Below are 25,022 nucleotides of genomic sequence, written 5' to 3'. Positions count from 1 at the left end.
GATACCATAAAAACCGTATACGTATGCGTTTTGTATAATTGGCTTAACCAGCTAGTTGCTTCGCTTGTTCCTTCTAGAATTCTTTCTTGCAAGAGTCAAGTTGGGTACGGTGGTGATGCAACAAAGAAGGCACAGAAGGAAAAGAGGCATGAATAAGTATGATGCGAGTACAATAAGGAAGAACCGAATTTCACGCCTAATATTATAACTATGTTTAACGTAGGTAATGTATGCAACGTTTTACAACACTTGCCTTACAAAAGCGCACTTAACGACCGCAGTAAATCGAGAAAAACGTTAATGAATTTAAAAATGGCCACGCAGAAGAGCCTTTTAAAGTCGCCTCTAATAAAATATAACATAATAAAGCGTAAATAAATTTTGAGAGACATTTATTGTCGATGTACTGTTCTAGCAGGCAGCGCGCTTTCTCTGCATGGAGAAAATTCTACGAGACATTACTTCGTCGTTAACGTTGAAGATTTATAGATTTTCGGTCTAGCATGGAGAAACACGGCTACTTTTCGGTTTGCTGTCGATTTGTGCCAGTCTTTTTTTTGCAAATATTGCTCAACATTTTAAAGAGACCATCAGCAATTATGTGCAAGCACATCGACTGAATCGACTTAGTACCAGATCGCCAAGGTTAAGATATTCACGAATACGAGAACACATTTGTTTTTAATGGTGTTTCTAATCAAACAGATGTAATGGGCGAAGATTCCTGGGTTTTCCCATGCGAGATTCACGATTACCGGCACATAACGTGCATTATCCGAATTTAATTGCTTCATCAAGACCATTTTTGTTTAAATTTTGCTGGCAAAATACGTCATTTTTCGACGATGATTAACGAATCCATAACCGAAAGGTTATTGAAGCACCAAACGAATCAAATTGCAATTGAAAGCTGCATTTTCAATTCGTTAGAGTTTTTGGCTGTGCGCCTACAGAGACTCTACTCTGTGATACATTTTTGAAAAGTTTTGAGCAATTTTTTCCTCCAATTCCGTCTGTGGTGCACTGTAAAAGTTCTGATTGCAGAAGCATAAATTGTGTTAAATTTTAATATTTTGAAGTATTTTTGCCATTTACATATTACTGTTTTTGAGTTACCGGTAAAAAATATGATAATAAACTTAAAAGTTCCTCAACTATGGATTTAGTTACTGATTTCTTCTCTGCTATGGATGATATTGATGGTTTCTTTAAGCTTGCTTTGGATTCTTAGTATGTTTATTATTTAATATATAAAATGTGAGCATCCTTGTAGAAAAATTATGTTCAAAACTTCCTACAAAAATCCACGACACGCTGTTTACTGTTCGCTACTCCACAAAATCAACTCCATGTTGCTCCTAGAGCTGTTTAAACGGTCTTTTTCTCAAAATTGCATTTAATTTTCGCAATTATTTAGTGTCTGGTTTGCGCATTAGCATTATTTGTTTATAATTAGACTAAGCCACGTTAATATTATTGTTACTATCAAAATAACTACGATTTTTCATCGTTTGTTTCCTTTTCAGCTGTGGCGAAAACCATATAATGGATATGAACTATGTACGTATGAAATCAATAGTTAGTAGATACACACTATTTTACTAACATTGGCACTAATTATCAAGCAAATGCACCGTTTAATAACAAAAATTGCTTTTCAATACAGACATTTACGGGCTCACTTTGAACCTAAAATTGGAATTTCCTAGATGTTTTCCATTTGTCGATTTAAACCTGAAATTAACTTGGAATTAAGTCATTGGTAAATTGCCCTAAATAGGGCTAATAACGTTAAAATGAAAAACCTTGCTATTCAATTAAGCTACATTATCTCTCAGACTGCTTAAAGATCAAGTCGTTTCAATAGGAAATTTCAATGAAGAACTTCTGAAAATTATTTAATTTAAATTAAATTCAGCTTTAGCACACATCAGTTAATTGATCTTTAATCGGTAGGTACCTACCTGCATGGATATCGACAAATTTGCTCATACAAAGCCAAACTGGCTCAGAAAATAAAAACCGGCAAATATTATTCTACTTATTATTTTGCTTCATTTATTTTCTTTTAATAATTTCACTTTATGTGTTGACTATTAATAATAAGTCAGATTTTATGCTAAATACTCAGTTCAAATTGCCCATTAAATAACTCAAGGAAACGACTATTATATGCAATGGATAAGAAGAATGAATAGTCTAACTGAACTTAAAACTATCAAAAAAGTTCAGCTAGTGGTCAACTTGGCCAAGCGGCATTGCCGAGGCAAATCTCCAGGCAAAAGTATGTAGGGGTTTTCTAGCTTATAAAGGAAAGATCATCGTTCTAGAAAGATGACAAATATAAATAATCTTTTAATGATTTCACTTTAACAGAAAACAAGAGAAAATGTTGAACAGTCCTAAATAAACCTTCATTTGAAAATAAATAACTTTTGGAAATTGTTGGCTCGCTATAATTACACGCAAAATATCATCTAAAGTTGCTCAACTTTGAGACTTTCGAGTACAACTGAAAAATTCAGAACAGCAATTTTTGCAAACACATATATTTAGGTTCAAGACAAAGTGGAATGTCCAAATTGAGTTCCAATTAACTCGACTCTGATGCCATCAGTACAAAGTACAGCCACTAGAATTGCGAAAAAAACCGACAAAATATGTGCATTTCGTGCGAATTAAACAAAGAGCAATGATGCGCCTCTGCTAATGCAAGAAAATGCAAATCAGCCACGCAATGCGTCGCTGCACTTGTACAATCCGTATGTGGCAATCAGTCGATTATTCCAATAAATTGAAAGATGTTTTGCCATTGCTCAACTGCTAATTGCCTCAATTGTTCGACCAATCGCTATGATTCCACCATGAAAACGCTCTTGATTAATATTCCATTACGTTTGAATTGAATTTTATTCAGATGTAGATGGTGCTGTTTGTACTGCACTCCTTGCAGGAAATGACTGAATTTTTTTATGGATCAGGTCAACGAAAACACCCAATTTGCGAGCCGATAACACTGACAACATGGGTTTAGCTTGTTAACAATCGATTAAAACAACTGTTCCATGTCGGGCATATCGAATTCTGTAGCGTTTTCCGCATTTTTATGGACTGAAACAAGGATTTCAACTTTGCACAGTTTCAATTTCGATGTTATCGCCATATAATTGCACCGTAAAAAAACCCATGCAGTAACGGTTACTTTATCTATGGTGTGGCGAAGTGTTCAAATGAAGTGAATACGTTTTAGATGATGAAGAGTTCATGGTGAAGATCCAGGAAGAAATAGAACAATTGACTGTGAGAAGAGATTCTAATTCCAAAACAATGATCGTCAACAAACTGAAAAGTCTAAGTCCGTCTAAGATAACCTCAAGACTTCTGATGAAATTGAACAAAAAGCATTAAAAATATGCTTCAAAACTGAACTCGAAAATATTGGAAGACGTCGAGCTGAATATTCGCAATAATGCCAAAAATTGGCTTCTTCCATTTCTCTTATTCTCAGAATATACGCACATTAATAAAGGGTTGGCTTACTAAATAGGAAAGCAAATCGACAGTAAAAATATTAACAAACCAAATCAAAATGAAGACAGAATAATCAGATAGAACCATGGAAAAACGCTCTACTTCACTTTGAGTTCTGTTCAACTATGAGCATATTCTTCTATAGAAATACTGCCAAATAGATGCAAAACTAAAGTGTTTAAAACAAATAAGTACCAGAGACAAGAGAGCTGAAATTATAGAAACTACAGCAATTGAAAAGGCGACAGAACAATCGATCTAAAGTATCGAAAACCGTTGCCTCAATTTTGCCGCATTTAGTTTATCAGTTGTATCAACGGATCTACACACCTACAAATTATTTTTTGAGTAGACACATTAGCTGAAAAAGAAAACGCGAAAAGGTCTTCTAGATCATCTTTAAAGCAAAAGTAACTGTAACTAAAAAATAATTTGTGAATAATTAAATAATAGGGAACGAAAAATTGGCATCAGGGACCAACGCAATGAAAAAATGGAACTCGTTCCGAGCAGAATTAAAGTAGAAAAATTAATATTCTGAAAGATACACATGGAGGAAGGAACGAAACGTACCTCTGAATTGTGAAGAACTAAATCCAAGTATAAATTATACTGAATAAAAGTGAACAATCGAAAAATCGATCATTGATGAGCTAAGGATTCAGTTGCAATCAAGCTTTATTCAACTTCATCAGCTTTTGGTAATATATTTGCTACTGACCCTGAAGAATCAGAATAGATCCAGGCCAAAAAATTACATTTTTGCCAATACGTTTAGTAAAATTATAACGCAAAAAGTTAAGTAAGACAAAAAAGGTGGAATCTTCTGGTTGTATCTGCTGTTTGAGCTGCAAACGCTTCTCTGTTTCCACTGCTGGCATCATTCAACATCCCAAAACATACAGTGTGTTTCCCATTTTTCTCCCATTTTACTTGCGATAGGGAAGCAAATTGAATGCTCTTAGATCAGATCAGATCTTCTCTGGGTTGTTTCACATAAAATATTTCGTTGTGCCTCGAGCTGTAAGCTTTCTGCACTTTAAGGTCCCTAAAGCCAATCACCAGACCATTGAGCAATTGAATGTATTTTCAAAATGTTGCAGGTTTTTGCAAATAGCAACTTTTTCCACACGGTGCTTGTTTAATGCTGTAGGTCAATTAACGGGCATTTCACAAATGATAAAGTCGCCCGAACAGGTACAATGGGTCGAACGCGATTACAAAAGTCTTCGCGGATGACCGTCTTTTGCAATAATTCAAATTATAGTAAATTTGAAACGTTGCCAAATAGAACTAATGTATCTTTATCGACTGGTTGGCAACTCATTGCATACATATGCACATGACATAATTTCGTAAAATGTAATTACGGTCGTACAGTTCCATCCTTTTGTGTTAATAGATTTTCTGTTTTTATTGTTTGACACACTTAAATAATAAGGAAAAAAAACATGCACCAGATAGTGTGGAAAAAACGGTGTGAGACACTGATTCGGATTTTCTCTTTCTTTATGAGGTTAATTTTTCTTAAACGTGGCAATTAACGAAAATCTGTAACTGTCCCATAAATTTCGATAGCATTGAAATACCGACATCGGTGCCCATATGGTTTCGGAATTTTTGAATACATAGCACCTGATTTCAGTGACTTCAGATCTGATTTTTAACTAATGTGGTCACATATCTACGTTTTAATTATCGGTCAGTGTAAATGTTTGTTAGAAACGATAGGCGCTTTATAGGGTTCGTCCACGACATTCCTTAATGAAGTCGGCATTTAAACGAAACTGTAAAAGCAAATTAAGAGATTGGAAATATTGGTTAATGTTTCCACATTAGCAACTCTCAAACCTCGAGTCGCCGGCACTGCTCATTAAAGGCGGCTTTATAAATTTCCCACTTTGCTTGGAAATTCCGAAAATTGTTAGAGTTCTCTCGTGGGACTAAAATTCCGAAGCAAACTCTTAAACATTGCTTTCTAATTGGAGCAAACGATGCTCCCAAACTGTGATAAACAATGATGAGCCCAAGCCGAAAGAATATTTATCGAATATTAATAATAAATTAACAAAACAACAGCTGCACAACGAGATGGCTTTTGGAATAGATTTGAGAAACTAGATTGCATAACATTGAGTCTATAATTTTTTAGTCGTTAGCATTTAAAAATCGAACCGAGCCATCGAAGTAAACGTAAATATGCCTTTTAATCGGTTTTTGAACGTGTAGATGATTCTGCGGAACTGGGTTATTTCAGTTAATTAGTTTCAGCATTAGGTCGCATTTAGAACGGCTTTCGAACATTTTTTACATAAATTTCTTATCGATTTGAGAAGCAAACTTCCTTATCGATTAGCACTAATACTCACGCTGAAGCAACTCAGTTGATCTCAAATTTATTTATTCCCATAGACATTTAATTAGTTGTTTTCTTCGTCTATTTTGGTGCATTTGTATGATTAGCATTTTCCACTTTGTTCCGTTCTTCCCAGGTGTCTTTTAATTCATTGCAATTTTTTTTATTATATCTGCAAGATGTTTGTCGTTTCAGGGATAATCTTTATGACGATTTGAGCAATTTTGATCATTTTTCCATCTATAAGCAACTTTAACTTCTGTTTGGTAAGATATTCTGGTAATGTGAAATTGAGCAGTTTTCTATTGATAAATATAAGGGGTTTTTACACAAAAAGGAGTTTTAGTTGTCCTAAAATAACTTCAAAATCTGCTTGACACACTTCTGTTTGTAGTTTAACAGTATTATAATTTGAATTTTTTGCCTTGATTTTGTCCTTCTGCTTTAGCTTGACGTTTGCGTGCATTAAAGATTAATTATCGTATTTTTGATATACTTAGATTTCGCATTCGTCGGTTTGGCCTTTTTTGGCATCTGGCACATGTTGATATTTTATAAATTTGCTTTTAATTTTGTTTGCATATCATTGCTTTACTTACTGAGCTATTTTTTGAAGTTGGATAAAATTATAAATAATAAATATTAAAAAAAGCGGTGCATTCATAAACATGTAGTCACCGTATAATGGTCAATTTAAACTTCGATATCCATAGCTTAACTAACTATTATTGTGGCTGATTGTTATTGAAAATCTTCAAATTAATTCCAATATTTGGCTATTCATTTGTCGTTTTTTTTACGTTGATTTCCATTCAAGTAATTTGTTGGCATCTTGGTTTGTAACTTGTACTACTACATTTTCAGGCCAAATTCTATAACTTATTGAACTCGTTCTTTAAATTTATATTTATTGTCTGTCCTTTGAATTATTCGTGTTGTAATCTGCTTATTTACCCGATTGTAAATAAATGTCGTTGCGCTAAAGGAGTTTTCTTCAATGGCTCTTATAGATTTGCTATTTTTATAGTTAAATTACTGAATTGAAAGGAATTAAATAATTAATAAAAACATTTTTGTTGTTCAATAATCACATAAAACTATTTTGTTTTTACAGGTTTTTAATTGTGTTATCTGTTTATTATACTCGATATTAAATACAAATTATTTGTTACTTCGTTTGGTTCATTTTACTTTGATCTTGCTTTATATAATTTATTGGTTTTTTGTTCAATTTGTGCTTTTAAACATGAATGCAGGAAGTTTACTAAATTGTTTATTTAATTTTATTTTCTGTTCTAAGTTTGAATTACGCTGTAAAACTTGCCACTGTTTTGTGATTGTCTAAAACTTCTGTATTTATGTATTTTCTGTAGATCTGGTTTCTCCCTTTCTGTCCCTAGTACCAAATGTATAGCTAATTTGTTCACTCTTTCTCTTATTCTTTGATATATTGCGTTCCTTCCAACCGATTTTTGCTCACTATTTTGAACAGTAGAACAGTTTGTTAGCGTTTCTAAGTGTATTTTCGATTAGTTGCCGGTTTTGTATTGATCATGTTTTGATGACTAAAACAAATGTGTTTTGGTTTTCTTATGATTATTATTTCATCCAGTTTTTTCCCAGCCCCTTGGTTTATAAAAATTAATAACTGAAATATGGAATTTTGCGGTTTACCTTACTGGTGGTATTTTATTTTTTATTTTCAAGCACAAAACTCCCTAAAAGATGTATTTCTGACTATCGCATTTTTTGCTTTGAAAGCCTATTTTCTCTTTTGTCAATGAAAGGATACATAAAAACTGAAGGGTTAGAGTTAATAAAATTGAATTAAAACTGATTAAAGCGATGATGAACGTAAATGGAAAGCAAATTAAGAATGTGCGAAATACGTACAATAAACAGGAACATTCTGTCCTTCGTTCATCCATTCATAGAAAACTGAAAGAAACGATAATAACGAAAAAAACGAGGAAAAATGTATATGCAAAAGTCTGATAGCCTTACTAGATAGTTGCTAAACGGTCACAACTACTCAATTTTCTATTGCAAGAGAAGTAAAATGTCTTAGGATTTATTTCCTTTGTGATTAAATCAAGCAAGAAGTTTTGAGAGAGTTCAAGTTTCAATATGATTTTTCTTTAATCTCACCGGTGATTCGTATTTATCACACCCCAGTCTTGACTATTCGATTTCCTCTTTGTGTCAATTTGTCGCCGAAATCTCCAGAGCGAACCCATGAAACTCGTGACAATAAACCGTTTTATTTGTACTCATTAAAAGGCGATCCATCAAATCACTCCCGATGGAACCGTTTTACAAGACGCACAATTTTTCGCGTACTACTTGCAAGTCATTCAATCTGATTCAGAAACGTTCATGTACCATCTGCTTTGATGTGCAGCCTGCAATTTGGAACCGATGTAACCGTTTAGAATTTTATTTTGGACACGCCCTCGTTTATGACAGAGACTCATAATTAATCAATGATTATCGGGATGAATGTGGGGGATTGAACCCAGTTTTTTTTAAGTGTGGCATAAATTTTACCGTTTTGATAGCCATAAAATGTATAGCATGGGCGCAGTGTGTCCTGCCGAGATATATGGCGCATCGTCTGGCGACATAAAATGTATCCTCTTTTATAATTTTGTTTTTAATTGGTGCCGTAGAAAATCGTTTCACAATTTTTAATGCCGAATCATTTAAAGTGGACCGGGCTCTTCTCGACGATTTATTACCATTTGGTAACTTCTTGGAATATATTAGGTAACAGTGGCGTCCGTTTGGTGGAACCTTTTTGTATCGCATAGTGACAAGATGGTCAAGCTTCCTTGTTCTCGGGAATGGTGTGAGTAATTTCGAGATTAATTCAGAGAAAATTGCATCAAAAACATTTTGAATGCCGATAATTTTCGTTGGTGACGATGCCTCGTTGAAAGTTGCTTAACGATTCGGTTCAATCTCAAAAAGAAATTTACCTGCTTAAAAAATCAACTAAATTATCGACTGCATTTGGTAGCATAGAAAAAGAAGAAGCTGATGAAGAAAAATGCCTGATGCCACTTTTGCAAATACTTGGCGGTAACGCTAAGAATCTGACAATTGTTTCCACTAATTTTTCAATATTTCAACGTTAAGCCGAACGACTAAGCAAGCAACTTAAAACTCTCATTATCAAACGAAATGAGATTTAAACTTAAATATTTGCCTACTAGCTGGGGAATTTAAATAATTTGCCTTAGAAACCATATTAGAGTTACAGTTTAAAAATGTCCAAAATGAAGACAATTGTTTCCACTATCTCCTATTATTGATACTTAGGGCAGAGAAAGTAAAAATAATTTTTTATTCATTCATTCATTATTTAGATTTAGCACCATATAAATAGTATGTTAAAAGTTTCTTCGTTTTGTTCTTTTATGTCTTAATTTTTACTTTTTACCCTTCCTACACAGAGGAACAAATTTCTATACTAAATATGTCCTATTGCTCAGATTATCTCAGAACGTTGGCCAATTTATGTCCTTGAGTAAACCAAACCCGAAATAGTTATATTTCAGCACAATTTTAGCTCTGGTTTGAAACTTCAGCAATTATTTCCACTCTTTGCTAAGATTTTCTTTACGTACCTCAATCAACACAAACAAAATCACATCAGCTAAAGAGCATTCAATTACTAGAAAGATTGACGACAAATTGAGAGCGTAAACCTCAAAAGTGACAACTATTCCTACTAATTTTGCATTATTTTATCGCATTTGCGATTTTATTCCAAATTTTCAATGGGTTGATGTCTCAAAACTGATTTTTTTTAATTTGTTGAAGAAGTTTGCTATAAAACAGGTTCTATTTGGTTGAAAAAAATGCCAATTGTTACGACCAAATCTGATTTTTTTACCAAGTCATATAAAAAGCATCAAACGCAAAAACTTTTCATTCTCCGTTCTCATTACTCCAATATTAGCCAACCAATTGAGAATATTTCCAATATTATCAAAGCAGCAATTTTGAAGCTGATCATTAAAAAAAGTGACAATTTTACTACAGATTATTGAAATGTTATCATTGAAAAGCGAAAAAGACAATTATACCCACTTATTTTCAACAATTTCCGCCGAAATCGCGAATGAATTTATCGCTGAACAATAAGAAACGATTTAAAATAAAGCCATGAAGTGATGACCAGTTTGGTAGTTGACAATTATTCCTACTATTTACTCCATATTAGTGCGCGAACAAAACTCTTCCACCTGAGAGAATTTCAAATTTTGCCAAAACTAATGCAATAAGCACAACAAGCGACAACTGTTTCTATTAATCGACAATAATTTCCACTTGGGAGGCCCAAGCTCAAAAAAATGTCCACCAAGGGATGATTATTTTAATTTTTTGAGGAACCACAGGGAAAGCGACCAAAACTTGTCGCATTGAACCCAATTTGCAAGTTCGACCATTATTCCAACTAATTTTTCTAAAATAGTAGAAAAGGAAACATTTACCAACGGGTGATGCCAAAGACCGAAAAAGTGAAAATTGTTTCCTTCAACCTTCATCTATTCCCGTTTGGAATACTAAAGGTAAAAAAATGCCAACAAAAGGTTATTTTTCCAATCTCAACTAAACATATTATGTGCCTTTCTAATCATTGTTAATTATTTGCATTTATTGTGCCTAATCCTTATACATTCAATTCCAGCCTCTTTCCTATGCGTTCGTAGCATAAAGTTGTTTGTTTTGCATAGCGAAACCATTTGGAGTTCAACCGTGAAAATTTTGCCAGAATTTCCTGCAAGCTTTGTCTTCAAAATAAATATGCAAAGAAGTTAACAGGGTCAATTACTGAAATGGTTTTTTCATATATAATGTTCATTCAGGTTCACTGTGGTTGTGTCGACATCGCTTCAGTGCGATTTAGATACCTAATGGAATACCCAAATTAGCAATGACCCAGGCTTCAAATAGACATTCAACTTAATTGCCTCGTAAGGTAATTAACCTATTTAATAATCAATTACTGACTGGCTAGTGGGAAAAATGCATTCTGCATAGGCTTTTGATGCAGATAATGTCATGGTTTGCAGTATTTCCACAGACGAATTGAGGACCTTTTCTTCCAGTTGCTTGTAATTATGCTTAAAGGCAAATTAATGAAAATTCACTTTCAAACAAAACTAGATGTCGATTTATGTACGCATCAAGTAAGCCCCAGTGATGGTGAGAAATTGAATTTTTGCAAGAGCAAGCTTTGCATCAGAAGTGTCTCCTCCATCTTCGTCATTAGTATTTGTCCTTATATAAGTATGTAAGTGTTGCAATTGCAAAGCGTTTTTTTTGTCAACATTCAGTAACAAGAGCTGGAAAAGACGTTGCGTACACCACTGTGTCAAACCCATAAACAACATTGTGCGGCATTTTGGAAGTAATTAACTTTAACCAAACATGGTATGTAATTATTTCAAAGCATCATCTCTCTGGTTTATGAAAATTTATAGGTACAATATGGACACGAAAGCGGTTAGAAAGATAAAACCCACTCTAGATACCCAGTTCTTAGTTCTTCATTAACTCGGGACATTGCGGAGGGCAACAGGTCATCGCGAATGGAAATCGTCAACAGCACGTGGACAACACTAACAAAGTAATTTTTTTCGGTCTTTCGGAAAGCAAATCGTCAACGTAAATCGCGTTTCCGGCTTTAATTCGTTTACGCAAACTACCATTGACATGGTAACATGGCCACGAAATCAAAAGTGCTCCATCCACCGGAACCACCGAAAAGGTATTCGGAATTGTGTAATTTGCTTTCAGTTATTAGAGCGTTGCATGTTCGCTCCCTTAATTACTCATTTGTTAAATGGGTCAAATTCGTTGCAGTTGTTTAGAATTATTCTCAGTCCGATTATGTGTTTTTTAAATTTTGCTAATCTTAACTGCCAAGACAATCGGGAGTTACACCATCCTGCCACCATCAGCTCCAAGGACTTGATGAATCCCGAACCAAAAATTTGATGAAAATGATGACTAAAGGCATTATTAAAATGTTGGGGGTTTCAAAAAGAAATTCAAAGAATCTTTCGTTTTTTCAGCTTTAGCCTGCCAAGAAGGAATAATCGGTGATCAGCAGAAATAGTCCTCACTTTTTTGGGCATGCCGAACTTTCCTCAATTTTGCACTTTTCCATTTGCCCCATGTAAAAAACTTATCTAAGTACTCATCTTGTACCACAACAGACTAACAGAACACAAGCCCTGCTAAACGCTTTAACTGAAAAAAATTCGTTCGAAGCAATCAGAATTTATCCAGTTCCAAAGTTGGTCAAAAGAATTTGGCTGCTTCAAATTTGCGTTTCATAATGTACAATTGTTAGGCGATCTTAATGAGGCTGCTGTATAAAAGTTTTCGCATTTGAAGTTTCTTATGTTCCTTGCCAAAACATCAAATTTAGTAAATTCGAAAAATTCAGCTACTTTTCTGTTTTGAAAAATCGGATTGTTAGCGTACAAACGACATAAACTCCTTGAAAAACACAAGTCGATAGTTTCAAGTCGAAAATGCGATAACATAATGCAAAATTAGTGGCAACATCAAAGATTCGGCTGACCATTCTAAAGCTAAAACCTCCCTTGTTTGACCAGGCAAATGGCTCCTAATGGGTTACATGCGTTTCTCTCTTAAATCAGTTTTTATCGTGCCAATTTTGCTTGGTTGCGAAACCATTTGTAACTGGAGCTTCTTGGTTTGAAACCCACTAAAAAACAATCCGCTTTTTCCTCAAATCTGACGTCCATTATATGTAGAAATACGAAATATATCGAATCAAACAGTAAAGGTGAGGGGATCAGACCTGAATTGATGAAAAAACTCAAAAAACCTATGAACATGGAAAAGAAAGCCAGCGAAAAACACAAAATATATAGGAACTTAGCAGAAGTAAAATGAGGAATTAAAGAAACTGGAGCTTTATTTCACCGAACCAGGAAAGTATTCACAAGAAACGATTGTATCTTAACGAATTGAAAAGGAAAAGTGATTGTTTCAAGGCGTTGAAACTGGGCTTGTTGAAGAGACACGAACACAAGCTGAGTATGCAAGTATGCAGAAAGGCGACATTTCTAGAAACTAAAACATCGCAAACAAATAACAAATCAGAAATACCAAACGGACTAAAATAGCAAAAACTAGAACTTTTCCATACTGGTTTCATGGAATCAATTAATTCAACATCGAAAAAGTGACCAATAATTGGAAAAACCAAGCCTTAACGTAGATGAGAAAACGAGGCATATTTAAATAGTTATCTGGTAGTCATCTTAATTTAGATCTCGGCGTGTAAGTGCGCCATTTAATAAAGCTGAGAACGATCTTGCCCAAATTAATTTGCTTTTGTTAGAACAAGTTCTGCAATGTTGCTCGTTAAAGCCATATAAAAGAAACAAATAGGCTTCATTAAGACGAAGAATCATTTCCACATGACGTCTTTGGTCAGAGCGAAGACTCTGGCATGCTTCTTTACACCGACTTAATTCACACTATTAATTAACAATCACTAATTGGCATTTTTAAATGGCAATTTAATGCAAAATCGGGCTCTGGTTCATTCACGAGCCACTAGTGAATATATATCACTTCATAAATCCATATCGGTTTCAATAATCAGATAATGTAGGAGAGTTTTAATAGCTTTTGATGCCAGTTGTCTTCCTGTTCGGAATCGGCTTGTTTAATTAGTCCATGTTAATCAATTAATTACTTAAATATTCACAACATCCACGTCAATTTATATTACTAAATAGTCGATAAATTAGAGGCGGACGGGAAAAATTAAAATGTGTTATTTTGCTGTTTTTCAGATGAATCAACGTTGCAAAGTGTGTGGCGAACCAGCAGCGGGCTTCCACTTCGGAGCTTTTACATGTGAAGGTTGCAAAGTAAGTGATCAAACTGAGTTTTCTTTACATTATTTTCTTGGATCCTTTCAGGATTTTTTCAGGTTTAGCAGTCATGAAACTTACAACGACATCCAACACTTTACTATGTTTTTTATAAAAGCCACTTTGTAGCCATTGAATAATTGAATTTCTTTCCGAAATAAGTGTTTCTTTTTCACTTAAACGCATGTTTTTCTAAATTTTAAACACCAAAACAAAAACGATTTAAATTCCTCAAATTACTTCTTCAGGGTGATTCGCTCTTAAATTTAAATGCATTTCCTGCATATGTAAGTGAGTAAGCAATGGGTTAATACAAAATATCAATCTTTACTTCAGATACAAAGTGTTCCACTTATTTTCCCCATATCTCTTTGAAACTATATTTTGCTGAAACTAAAACTACTCAGTCTCAAAGCTAAGATTGCAGGACCGGACTGAACAAATGAGCCCATTTTTAGATCAAAATAAAAATAAAAAACCAACACACTGTATAAAAAATCGTGCAAAATTTGCAATAAGATTCAAAAACTGACTCCTTCACTCACTCAAAATTCATGAGATTAGCAAAGTTTATAGGCCGACTAAGCTTGTGTGACTATGCAGGCCAGGTATGCACATTTAGAAACAAAGCACCCTGTATAAAGAATTTTTGTTAATGATTATTTGCACATTAACTAAAATTCAACAGTTAAGTTTGGATGCAAATTTCAGTTTTTTTGCTTAAGAATATAAAAGATAGAAAGGTTTTTGTTTCTTTGACAATAAGTGTGGTCAATGCGTCAACAATTTGAATATTTATTTGAGAAGAACAAATTAGAAAATTATGAACTAATCGAATTCAATAATCAACCGATTTTTTTTTGACTGGTCTGGGTTAGATCTGTTTGTCTATTGATTCACATTTCACTTAAGGAGCCTTAAACTTCATATTTTTTTTTCCATCAGCAGCAACTTAATCTTTGAATCTAAAATGCAAGCCATCCATGCTTACGAAGCGCCAGCAAGACATTTTTCCAAGTCTTAACAACTCACCAGTTGTATTTCCATTCTTTTGGAAAGATTTGAACTTTTCTGAATGGCCTGATTCTTATCTTTCTGCCATTTTTAACCAGTTTTAATGAAATTAGTCGCAACATTTGTGTTGATTGCGCTGAGGCCAATCTTCACAACAACGAGCCCAGAATGTATGAAAATTGTGTCTTTTGTTAGGAAAACTGTCTTTTGTTAGGAAAACTGCTTAAATAAACATTATTTCCTGGTAATGTGTTTGCGAGTGAAACAAAATCTCTAAAGTCAAGATTATGTTTTATTTATTTTTTTTCATTATCGGACATTGTCATACTATAAGAGAGTACGATTTACAGCGCACAGCAGAAGATTGAAAACTATATAGTGCTAGAAAATGGTGTTTTTAAAATATGCGTATTGAAAAATGTCTTTAAAATTCCTACAGGAATTCCTGTAGAAATTAAATTAAAATATAAACTATTATAGATGTGTGATTGGAGTCCATCCTGAAATGGATCCTTTGTTAAACACTTAATGAGTGTTAAATAGTCAAGGTATCATTCCTTTAAAGTGAGAACGTCTATGCATATGTAGGGACTCTAAAAAAATAATCATAATTTTCACAAGAAACTGAGATATTTGCAAAAAATCGAACAGAAAATTTGACAACAGCGTATTTGATCAATGTATTCACGTATCTTCAATATTAGTGGGAATAATTGTCAAACTTTCAAATTTGTGTTAGACTTTCATGTTTTCCAAACCTCATTTACAACTATTGATGGAAGTCTTTCGGGTTTAAATATTGTCATATTAATTGGCAAAAAATCGCTTATAGTCGTATGAATTCCGTTTGCCCTGGAACGCATGGAAATTATTCTTTTACGACGAACTTACCGGGCAAATTCCAAAATTTCCGGTTTTCACATTTAAAATAAGATGCTTGTTTGCGTGCAAACCAATTAAAACTTTTTGAACCGCACGAATTTAAAGGCGAAAAGACGATGAAATAGAGCAAAATTTGTGGAAACCATTGTCACTTTTTAGTCTCCAGCTCTCAAACTTCCTTCAGTGTGGTCTTAAATGTTGCTTATAGTAACGGCTTAAGGTGGAGCTGTTTTTAACATGAAGAAGCCATCAGATGTTCAGTGGCAGCCACTTTTATTTTCGTTCGAAGCAAACTTCACTTTCGCCTTCTCAAAAGAATCAAATGGCTCGGAATGAACAACATACCGTGGATTGCGCGTATTTCTCATGAAGAATATTGGAACTAAACTGCTGAAGAAAATAAGCCTTACACGGTTCAATTTGTCTTAGCTTTCGAGCTGGATAATTTCTGATTGCTGCCAGCGATTTGATTTCTGTTTGAACGGTTATCGAGCCCAATTTGTTTTGCAAAAATTGAATTCCTCAGATAAAGTGCATACAGAGCGGAGAATGAAGCAAAATTTCTGCAAAGTCGGCAAGTTCCTAACACCAAAACCATGAAAATAGACATAGTTGATAGTACATTTTTTGGACTTAAAGAGATAATATTCTCCTCTGTGGCAGATTTGCGAAATTTAAAACGCATGTTGACGTGAAAACTTCATAGTCACTTAGACTAAAATTCTATATACAGGGTTGAATAAACGGACAGATTATTTGAAAGTACACTCAGTTTTCACCTTTTTCAGAGAGTCATAAGTGCGCTTCAAAGTGAAGTAAAAAAGGTTCGGATGACTTTTAATGCAACTCTGAATTACAAAGTATTTTCTGAAGTCAACGATGAAGTTTTAGCTGAAAATGAGCTCTAAATTTTGAAATTTGAGGCAAAAAGAAGAATTTTGCTTGCACTTAATCTAAAAGACTTAAGTTTTACAAAACACGAACTGACCGACAAAAACCTAAACTCGATAACGCTTCAAAAATAAATGAAGTTGCTCTCAGCAAACAGAACTATCAAGCTCCAAATTAAGGTCAAATTTGACCATTTAACGTTACATTGTTGTGCAGTTTACTCGCAGTATCCCCAAAGAAAATAAAGCTTATAAATGTTCAACATTGTTAAACATTTTAAGTTTCGAAAAACATAAAAAAGTACCTAGCTGGATGCATGATAATTGAAATGTTAGCTTTTGGCTGTCAAAAATGCATCTTCAAGAACAGACACCTCAGAAAACTACAGGCAGGAGAAAATCATATTCCAAGGAATCCTCAACAGCCGTTATAAAAAAATGGCGCCCACTTTGAGTCACTCTTTTTGATACAGCTGAGTCTACAATTCTATGGAAAAAACAGTTTTCAATTGAATTTTCTGTCCCAAGGGCTATGTAAAGTCCTGCGGCCCGATTTCCTTCAATGCCACGATATTTTGGGGCCGCAGCACAGTAGAAAAAACGAAAAATGTCACAATCGAGTGGGCGGGAAAAATAAGTAGGCATTGTTTCAGCCGTGTGGCTCAATTTGCATAATATCAGTAACCTCCCCATTTGAATATAATTGCAGGCGATTAGTCAACGATTATACAGTTGGGCAGCCGACCGCAGGAAAGTGTTAAAGTGCGTTGCACGAGACCGATTTCGTCATATCCGACCTGCTGAACTGGTTATCCAGTTGGGCTCATCAAAGCTATGTAACGTGTCAATGGATTGTCTGCACTATTTCTTCAGGTCGGAGTATGAGGATCAGGTTCAACGACAATCTTCCCAATTTAAGGAGGAACAAAAGCTACACGGGCAACTCGCGTTGACGCTTCAAATTACGAAACTTTTCCGGCCAGTTTTGCTCGGCAAATTCACAAATGGACTTGTTTTCTCGTTGACTCCAGTTAGTCGTTTTTCTTGCCAGGCGATGCTTTGCAAATACCGTGCAAAAACCCCGGGGGGATGTTTTATTTGGGCGAAAACCGCCGCTGGGAGCATGACTAAGAAAAAGTTTAGGGCTTGTAGTTTTATGGAGGATGCTCTGCTGTAAATTTTCTTTGAAACTAGTTTAAAGCCTATGCAATTGTCTTCCAAATGCACCTTGACGGTTGCAAAGCGCTTGAGAGACCACGGAGTTATCAGCTAGAGAAGATCAGAAGAAGGTTTTCATTGCCAATTTTTTGCGAGTGATTTTCCCTGATTCGCTTACGAGTTACGCAGGCGACAAGTTTGAAAGAGCGACGTTGAATAAGGCCAAAGCCGCTTTCAAGTACAGATTTCACCTTTAAAATCACTTTTGAGCTTGCAGAGTAATCGGCCAAAGAAGTTGGGAGAACATTGTTTGCGAGCTTTACCACAAAATCGACGTTTTTGGCTCCTAGTCCAGATTTTCCAGAAGCCTTTGCTAATGTTTGAGTGCCGCTCAGTGAATCAGTCGATGAGTTACGAGTTAGAGAAGCTAAAAAGGCTCACATTTGGTAGTTTCTTGCGAGTGCTGCCTATTTTTGGTCCTGGTTCACCCAGGAAAAAAAAATAAAATAACGAATTAAAGACTGTAACAGCGACTTTCAAATGCAAGATTTGCCTATAAAATTGCTTTTGCGGTTAACGAGTAATCGGCCAAGGAATTGGGGAGAACATTGACTGGCAGGTTTGTCACAATATCGATTTTCTTTTGGTCGTGGTTGCAACAATTTCATTCTATTGAAGCACTAGTTTACAGATAAATTAAAGATACTCAAACGGTCTTTACACAACTGGGTCTAAAGTGCTAATAGGATGAGAGGCTAATGAGTTCCCAGTTCGCAAAGTTTATTGCGTGGTTTTTGCTAGTTTCTTGAGAGTGCCTGTTGCTGTTGGCCCTGGATGGCCTGTTGATTATCTGGGCAAAAATTTGCACAGAGCTGCACTAAAAAAGGCGCAAGTGGCTTTCAAATTCAGGTTCTATCTTTAAATCCCTTTTGGGGTTAACGAGTAAGCGGCCAAGGAACTGGGGAGATCATTGAGCGACAGCTTTATCACAATATCGACTTTTGTGGGCTCACAGTTGAAACATTTGGAGTCAATTGAAACACGAGCTTAAAGATAAATTAACGATACTTAAATTGGGACGAAAACTTAGTGTTAGTAGCAGCAAAAAGAAAAAAAGTTAGTAGCATGGCCCAGAATGGAGGCGACCATGACGACGAAAACAGCTTCAACTAGTAGGAAGATTCAGATGAAAAATGGACGTCAAACATGCACTTTCATATTTTCATCTAAATCTAAAGCTTGAATTGAACTCTTGAACAACGACACATCTATTAAGCAAATAACATGGAAACTCAAAGAATGTCAGACAAATCCTTTGGCAAATTATAACTCAATGATCCAATAAGGCGATTATTTGAAAACTGACTGTGTACAATGGAACGAAAGCAAGCCAACAGGCGGTTAATGAAGTGTTGTGGATGAAACAATAAAGGCTTGATGATGGCGGAGAGAAACTGGCGAATTGAAACGACAGCTAACAGAAAATCAGATAAAACCTATTAGGCATGAAATCAGATAAGATCGTCAAAATGGTTCCTTGTAAGTGTTAAATAAGAACTGATTGTCTTCTAATTTGCCATTCATCGAATGTAGACCATTCTCGATATCGATGGTTGCGTGAGCACGCGTTTTTTGCATAACAAAAACGCCGGTTGATAACAATAACAATTCAGACGCAATGTCGATATTTTTTTTAGCAATCGCCATCGCCTAATGCATTGTCGTAGTCTCCTATTGCGACAAAATTAACCGGGTTATCGGGTGTACAGGCTGACAAAAAAATGTTGGCAATACTGTCGATATATTACAATAAATTGTGCGAGCCGTTGAACCATGTTAACAATGCATTCTTGTTAAAACCGTGAAATTTTTTAGGCATACCTACATCAAACGAAATGGGCCGCTTAAGGAAAATATGCCTCTAGAGCTGCCATAAGCAGCAGCAAAGTCTTGATAAACTTACGACTAAATAAAACAAAATAAAAATTATGTGAATATAAAGTGACAGGTAGAGAAATTAAGCACTTGGAATTTCAGAAATTTAGATTTAACTTCAATAATTTCCGTAACCCTTCTAAAGAGAGCGATCATAGTGGCAAAAAAACATCTGGAAAAAATCTATTTTATAAATATGGTTTGCAGTTTAGAGCTACCGAACGGAGTGCAATTCGGTTAATAAAGAAAAAACTCAAGCGATTGTGTAAACATTTTCCAAAAATAGAAACGAATCAAAGAGAACATGTAATGAAAATATGGATCATCCCAATAAGTAAAGAGCAGTGAAACACCCAAAAGCGAATTTAAATGGTCGAAGTACTCAAAAATATTACGAAGTAGGAAATAGACATGAGTATTAAATTAGGGAGAAATAATGAAAGTTTTCATCCTCACCTTCAGCTGACAGATTTGAAGCATTAACAGTTGGATATAATTGCAAGTAGAAATAGGACAATACAGGTGAACAGCCGAAAAAGATACCCAAAGAGCAAAAACGCAGCACAAAACAGTTTTGTAAATCATTTAGAAAAATGTCCTAACAAATATATTCGAGCTTTCATATAGAAGAAATAGGGAGGAAACAAAACACTGAAATACCCTGAACTATAAAATATGAGGCAAATCAAAACTAAGAGGCGATTAAACAGCAATCCATGTTTCAAACCTGAGATTCAAATCCGAAAATGCACATAAAATAAGCATCGAAAAAGTAATAACTGTATTACAGTTATTACTTTTTCAAATTAAGAACAATATTTTAAATTAAGACTAATAATTACAAAGGCTGGTGGAATTTAGGACAATTACAAACAATACAATTATAAGGAATAATAAGAAAATTAGATATTAATTGGACCATTTTAGGAACTACAAAGTGTTTCCATGGAACGTTGAAACGAAACAAACTTTGGCTTTAGTTTGTTTAAATTTTTTAGAGGTTTTTTATTAAAGTTTACCAATACATTCAGCCATTTAAGGATTTATGTCATAAATTAAGTCTCAGTGAATTTTTCTAAATATATTCACAAATGTCAGTTTGTAAGTAAGCTAGAACAACGTAACACGAAAGAACTATATTAAAACAGATTGATAACTAAATTTTTAATGAAGTCCATACACATAAGCGAGTAACAAGGCACCGAAAGAAGCTGAATAATAATGTACTAAAAACGACTGAAGAAAGAATCGAAAAAATCGAACAACATGTTTCACAACAAAGTGAAGATCCAATAAGCAAATAAAGGCTAATAGCACTAAAAGAAATTAAATATTTTTCATTCAGTTCAGTTCCAACAATAAAAAGTATGAAATGAACAGTAGAAAACATCAAGCAAAATTGAAATGGACGATGGAGAGAAATCTATTGAAAACACACACAAAAATAAAGTAAATACTTGAAAATACACAAACACGAATTCAATAAAATACCGGCAAACTTTGCTGGGAATTAGAGGATTTTTGTTACTCAAAATAAATAACAAACTCAAGGCATTTGCCGAGATATTAATACAGGACAGAACAGACAAACTTCTGGAATTCAGATCAGAAAATGAAGATAAAATACGCATAGGACAAAGAACGAGAAATAAATACTTTCACTTTTCTTTCTCTTTAAAGTTGATCTGATGTAACTGCAAATATTGTTAAAACACAATATAGCAAATTAAAATTATTAATAATTAAAAAGGGAAAAGGAATCTAAAACACTTACAAACACGCTAATTAGATACAAGAGAGAATAATTGGACCATTTTAATAACTAAAAAGTGTTTCTATAAGCAAATGCAACAAAAAAAGTTTCTTGCTTTGCATTTTTTATTACAAGTTACTTAATAAACTGTTGAGATTTATTTAAATTGCTGAGTTGATAATTTCCTATTTTCAATTAAATATGGTGTAAAACTACAGGTACAGGAAGAAAATAGTCCAAAAACATTAACTACAAACTCTCAGGAATATTGAGTAAAAAGTGAAGAAATAAGCTAAAAAAGGAAACAGTGAATCAGACAAAAATAAAGCCAAGAAGCACATTCAAAAAATGTATAGGAAAGTACCACAGAAAATGAGATTCAACTAGAAACACAACTTCCACCCTTAAATTTATTGAACGAAGATTAAAGAAAAAGAAAACAAATTAAATAAAAATATTTTAATGAAAATTAACTTGAGTAGATAAACGAAAAATATAGATACTGATACTTCAAAATATTCGCAAACGTATGTTTGCAAGTAATCAAGACAAAGGTGGCGCAAAACCATCATACTGAGTCCAGATAAATAACAAGTAACAAGACAGTGAGAGAAGTTAAGAATAATCTAAGACAATTTCGATGACACAATATTTCACACCTGAACTTCAAAGCAAAAGATGCAGATAAACGCGTAAGTAGAGTAAAAACACTAAAGAAATTTAAATGATAATAACATTGATGGAATACAAGTTGAGTACAACAGCAGAAAATATCGAGCATCAGTGAAATGGACGGTTTTAAAAAGTCCATTAGAAAACAAGCCAAAATAAAGTAGAAAACTTGGAAACATATAATAACAACAATTTAATAAAGTTTTAAGAAGTATCACTGAAAATCCGACGACAAATTGCATTATTTATACTTCTCAATATATACTTATTCATACTCTTCAATTCATACGTTTGAAGCATTTACTACAGAAGAAAACTAATGAAATAAAAAATAACTGCTAATAATGCGAACATCCAATTTAGCAAAGTAGAAACAAAACAATAAAACCAATTGTAATATTTGGAAAAAAATTCATACAGAAAATTTTGGGTTTCGCCTCTGGTTTTCCGGTCTGGGTGATCAAATCAGAAATAAAATTGACTTACTTCAACTTAACGTAGAGAAACATCTGATTCTGTATGTATCTTAGTTCCATTTTATAGTTATATATTTAAGAGTGAGAAAAAATTGAAAATCACAGATAACGGCTGAAAATAATAAAATTGAAAAAGTGACCGAAGCGAATGGAAAAATTGAAAAGGAAATAAACCATGCATTAAGGAGCTCAACAAGAATTAAATGGAGAATGAAGCCGAAGGATAAAAACAGTTATACAATTCTGAGTAACAAATTCCTAAATTGCATTTTCACTGTAATAAATTTAATAATCTTTTGGCAAAAATAAAATTCCTGAGGTGGAAATGTTCTCTAAAATTTAAAATTATAAGCATAAGACAAACAAATAAGCAAAATACAAAAGCGAAACACAAACAGGGGAAATGAAGCAAACAAGGCAAATCATGGAAATGCTCAATTAGATGAACCAGTTCCATGTTTTTCAACCAATTTGTCAATGATGACACTATCGGCCCAGCCAACCATGCAACCATCCGACCGAGTTTTTACGGTTCAGCAAATCGGAAATTGAAAATGACGTGCCACACTGGCGCAATCAGATGGACTCGCTATCAACCTAGGAGAATATTCCTGAATGTACAATAAAAACACTCAAAAAAATACAACAGATTTCTTCTCGTGCTCCCCCAAGAAGTACCTCCTCAAAAATAGCAGCTGGGCAAAGGTGGAATTGATGAAGAAATTACATATATTTTATAGGCAGACGACTGAGCTCTCAACCACATCGCCTTGCTGATGAAGATAATCGAACTTCTGATCCCTCTAAATGCTCCAACGTTTCGAAACGCATCCATCGAGAATAAACGCCCTGATTGAAAAAAAGGTTCCATGCGTGCCTGCAGATCTGCTTCAAACCGAACCAACTAGAGCGTGTAAATGATGATTGGATTACGTAAGACCGGAAGCAATGTGCCTTTCAATTGAATTTTCACACTCTGTCAGAGCGAAATTTGTTATGCCGAACAGGCACGCGCCTCTAAAATCGTCTGCCCCGAACGGCTGAAGATGTGTCATTGAATCTTGCACGGAATTAATTACCCGCCAGGCCAGCTTGTTTGAAGCTCAAAGGAAGAGATCGATGGCTTTGAATGAAAACTGGTGGTACCCAATTTTCAAGCAAATCCGCTGACCATTCAACGGTTCGTTGCATTCAATGCCCTTAACCTTATTGTCATAAATCGGCTGCAAACTTGAAGCACATAAATAGTGATCTATTTATCAAGAAAACCGCAAAAGTGCATGCTGTTGCAATTCGTTTTTGCAATGTCTTGCACGCTGCCCAAGACATGGCTGCTGAACTTAACCTTTGGGACTTTTTTCAGCCGAAACCAGTGATCTGGTTTAGATAATCTGCGGTTGACCAACATAATCATGATATCAACAAAAAAACTTGTTAAATTAAACTGGAATTGTGGATCAACAATATTATCGTGTGTTCATGGGGATATTGCGATATTTTGACTCTTTTTTTAGAACTTTGTTATTGTTTTCAATTTTGGATTGCTGCTGCTGCTACTGCTGCTACTTCTGTTTTTGTTGTTTAAGCTTGCTTCTCATTTTTGATTATTTTCTTTTATTTTCCAGCCTAATCGTTTTTTAATTGGTCCTGTAATCTTTTTATTCACTTTTCTTGGCTTTTTTCATTCTACCCCCTCATAGTAAACTATTTTAGAAAGTATTAAATAAATGTGACTAATTGAACAGATTCATTCCGAGAAGTGGATTTGCACTATTCGGTCTTCGGAGGCCGAACTTAATAAGATCGCATTTAATATTTTAAAAGCCTCAATTTTTTTGCAAAAACTTTTTTTTGCATAAAAAAGAATTTGAAATGAAAGCGCTTAAAATATGATGAAGGGAAAACAGACACTGTACTGAAAACACACAAACTGATGCTGTAGAATTAAAGCCACTATTTCGATTATAATTGAAAATTTAAGTTAGTTTTTGAGCGCTTTACTCGATTTAGTGGCTTATTTTTTCTATTAACTGAAGAAACAGTTACGTAGAGATATACATAAAATTATGCCAGAAAGAATGAGACAATAAGTAATAAACTTTCGGAATATTATTCTTCTTAATTGTATCTCCATTTTCAAGAATTTATCTAATGATGGTTTAAAAACGGAAACGTCCGTTATTAAGCAAAAGGCCTTCGATTTTCTGATGGAATTTCACTGAAGGCAAAGGATGGCTTTGAAATATTTTTTCATATTTTCTTTACGCCTTTTCTTCTTATTACTCCAATTATTGCTTGTTTGAAGCAGTTGACTTTTTCCCATTTTATACAGGGCGTTTGAAAAAAAGATGTATTATTTTTATATTTTGTATTCCTTTTTTCTGTATACACAATCAACGGAACTCTTTGGGATATGGCCGGCGA

General features: G+C 34.2%; 1 protein-coding gene across 2 annotated transcripts in view; it reads left to right on the top strand.

Moving 5' to 3' along the window:
- LOC109539125 (knirps-related protein) overlaps positions 1 to 25,022 on the top strand; it is a 37,948-nt gene that overhangs the window by 9,277 nt on the left and 3,649 nt on the right. Inside the window, exons 2-3 of one of the 2 annotated variants that reach the window (XM_019906728.2) lie at positions 1,527 to 1,560; positions 13,738 to 13,815. In XM_019906728.2, the coding sequence (XP_019762287.1) occupies positions 1,546 to 1,560; positions 13,738 to 13,815 (93 nt within the window). In that variant the 5' untranslated portion in view covers positions 1,527 to 1,545. The remainder of the gene's footprint in view (positions 1 to 1,526; positions 1,561 to 13,737; positions 13,816 to 25,022) is intronic. The other variant, XM_019906729.2, reaches the window with a different exon arrangement.

The sequence above is a fragment of the Dendroctonus ponderosae genome, unplaced genomic scaffold (assembly GCF_020466585.1).
Source record: "Dendroctonus ponderosae isolate FM_Combo_2020 unplaced genomic scaffold, Dpon_F_20191213v2 Dpon_F_20191213_9, whole genome shotgun sequence".
NCBI lineage: Eukaryota > Metazoa > Arthropoda > Insecta > Coleoptera > Curculionidae > Dendroctonus > Dendroctonus ponderosae.
The sequence above is the reverse complement of the archived record's forward strand: the minus strand, read 5'-3'. Positions and strand labels throughout refer to the sequence as shown.